This window comes from Monopterus albus, unplaced genomic scaffold (genome assembly GCF_001952655.1).
Source record: "Monopterus albus unplaced genomic scaffold, M_albus_1.0 scaffold63.1, whole genome shotgun sequence".
In the NCBI taxonomy this organism is placed as follows: domain Eukaryota; kingdom Metazoa; phylum Chordata; class Actinopteri; order Synbranchiformes; family Synbranchidae; genus Monopterus; species Monopterus albus.
In genome coordinates, this window is record NW_018127943.1 from 2,010,205 (window position 1) to 2,012,764 (window position 2,560).

The 2,560-nt window shown below is 41.5% G+C and overlaps 1 protein-coding gene across 1 annotated transcript in view; it reads right to left on the bottom strand.

Moving 5' to 3' along the window:
* The window catches only part of lama2 (laminin, alpha 2), a 167,979-nt gene that overhangs the window by 59,231 nt on the left and 106,188 nt on the right, over positions 1-2,560 (bottom strand). The window contains 1 exon segment of the mRNA XM_020603945.1: positions 22-174. Within this exon segment, the coding sequence (XP_020459601.1) occupies positions 22-174 (153 nt within the window).

Genomic DNA, 2,560 nt, shown 5'->3' on the forward strand with positions numbered 1-2,560 from the left:
CACACACACACACACACTTGCCTGGCATATGGATGTCTCAGCATCACAGGTGTTAGAGTGCCCACTGCATTGGCACTGAACACAGCTACCCATGCCGACAGCGGTGGGCGCTCTGAACACTGAAGCAGGTGCTGGAGAACCAAAGCGAAGACGATAGAAACCTGCAGCACACTCCTGCACAAAGAAAGAGAGACAGAGACAAAAAGATATAAGATTTCAACAAGCTGAAAAACAGAAATACCCCATAAGATCCAGTCTTGATAGCACCTATTCCTACACACACGGTAGACTAGCATGCACATGGACACACATAACTATGCCTAATTGTTTTTTTTTTCCTCAGCAACTGTTGACCACTCTCTTTCACACACAATTACAAGTTATCCCCTTCAGTAACTTTTGAACACAGACATGCCAACACCCTCACATAACCAGCACCACGCACATACATATATGCACAAACACATACAAGGTAACTCTCTCTCCCTCTCTCTCCTGTTCAGTAATAATTAATGAGTCAATTTAAAGAGCCATCTGTTCGCTCTGCTAGCAGTAAATGCCCGTTTAAAAATACTTTATTAACAACGACAGCAGCTACAAATAGAACAGCCATCTGTCAACCAAGCCCTGTAAGACCTGAACAGTTCAAGTTTAGCTACCATTTGCTATTTGGCTTCCATTTGGCACTTTTTCAACAGTATCTGTAGCTTCGAAATTATGTACACTACTGGTTTTTTTTCCACTTGCATTACAGATGGGCGCTTCTGTGCACTACAAGTTACAGGCAACAAAGTGAAACAGAGGTTGGAAAATATACTTAAAAGTTTGCTGGCAACTCATGCATTTTTTTGAGATTAACACACTAACTCTTAAATGACTCTCAGTGCTCCGGCAGAATTGCTCAGAACTGTTGCTTCTGTGTTTCATAAGCTGTCTCTACAAAATCCTCATTATACTAAAGATTGAGTCACTGCTATGTGTTTTCTGTGGCTTAAGAGACGGAGCTGGACGTAGCTGAAAGTCAATTGCTTTGACAAAATCACAACTGAGTGAAGGAGCTACTCAGTGAGGCTTAATCCTGGCTAAGAAAAACAGGGGAGTGTGAAACACGTCACAGAGGCTTAAAACTGGATGTAAACTGGGAACTTGTGGGACACTATTAAAAGTCGGCTCTGAGGCCACCATGTTTACATTCTCTCAGCAGAAAGGAGAGAGTGTTCAGCTTTCTACTGGTGAATAGTCCTAGGAAACAGCATGATCAGCATTAGCCACACACACACACACACACAGGCAAATGCTCGCCAATGCAGACACAAACAGGTGACACAAACCCACTGTGCACTCAATCACACAAACACAGGCACAAATATACTGTATTACATAGAGTACACAAACACTCGGCTCTCTCCTCTTGAAGTCCCCATTGTCCTGTCTTACGTGTTCTCCTTGTTTTTTTGAAAATAGGATCTTCAATCAGTGCAACAGGAAGTCGCCTCGTAACGAGGTAAGTCATTTCCATTAACTTCCTGTGTTCCTCGTTACCACTAATTACCACAGAAGCAAACTCACTTAGCATTTTCAATTTAGTTCGATCGGTTAGAAAATGCTAATGATGCTGTTATGGAGCACAAGATGGAAATGGGGGAGCAAAAAATGGCTAGGACGCAGACAGACATAGAAATCAAACATAAGAGAAGAAGGATGGGAAGAAAAACTAAGGAGAGGTGAGGGTGGAGGAGTTAGAGAGGGACTGGGGGAAATAAAAATCAGAGGCAAAAAGACAAAGCATAGTGGAGTAAATAAACAACTGAGAATGAGAGGGAAGAGAATTTAGAGAAGGAGTAAGGAGTAGAAAAAGGAAAATTAGAAGAGTGGAGGAGAAAGAAGGGAGTACTCTAGCAGAAAGGCGAGTAGATAAAAGAGGAGATGAGGTTCTAGTTTTTTCATGGAAGGAGAAAAATAATTAGAAAGCAGAGAACATTGGAGGAGAGAAAACACTGGCCTCCCTGTTGGAGTGCAACTGCAGTCTAGTGTGTGGGGACATATTTAGTGACTTTAACATTCGTTAACATCAGCATCAGCCTATAACTGTGTTAGTTCTACTCTGACTCTAGTATATGGGTCATATTATGGTGCAAGTTTAGTTGTTATAGTTACATAAGCACTTTCAAATGGGAAAATATTCCTTTCAAAAAGTTATGGACAATAGGCAGACAGCATATCGTGCAATAACACAATCTAAACAAATGTGAAGGTGGACCGTTTTCTCTTGTAATATTTTTGGGCCATTTTTCTATTGCACTAACATAAACTGGGAACTTGTGGGACACTATTAAAAGTCGGCTCTGAGGCCACCATGTTTACATTCTCTCAGCAGAAAGGAGAGAGTGTTCAGCTTTCTACTGGTGAATAGTCCTAGGAAACAGCATGATCAGCATTAGCTAACTGTGGTAATTATTTGGGCAATAAACCAAACAAAACTATGCCAAAATGTAGTGAGAATACACACAGTACTGCTTTGTATTTTGTAAAGACGGCGTGCAGCCTACAGCCAACCGAG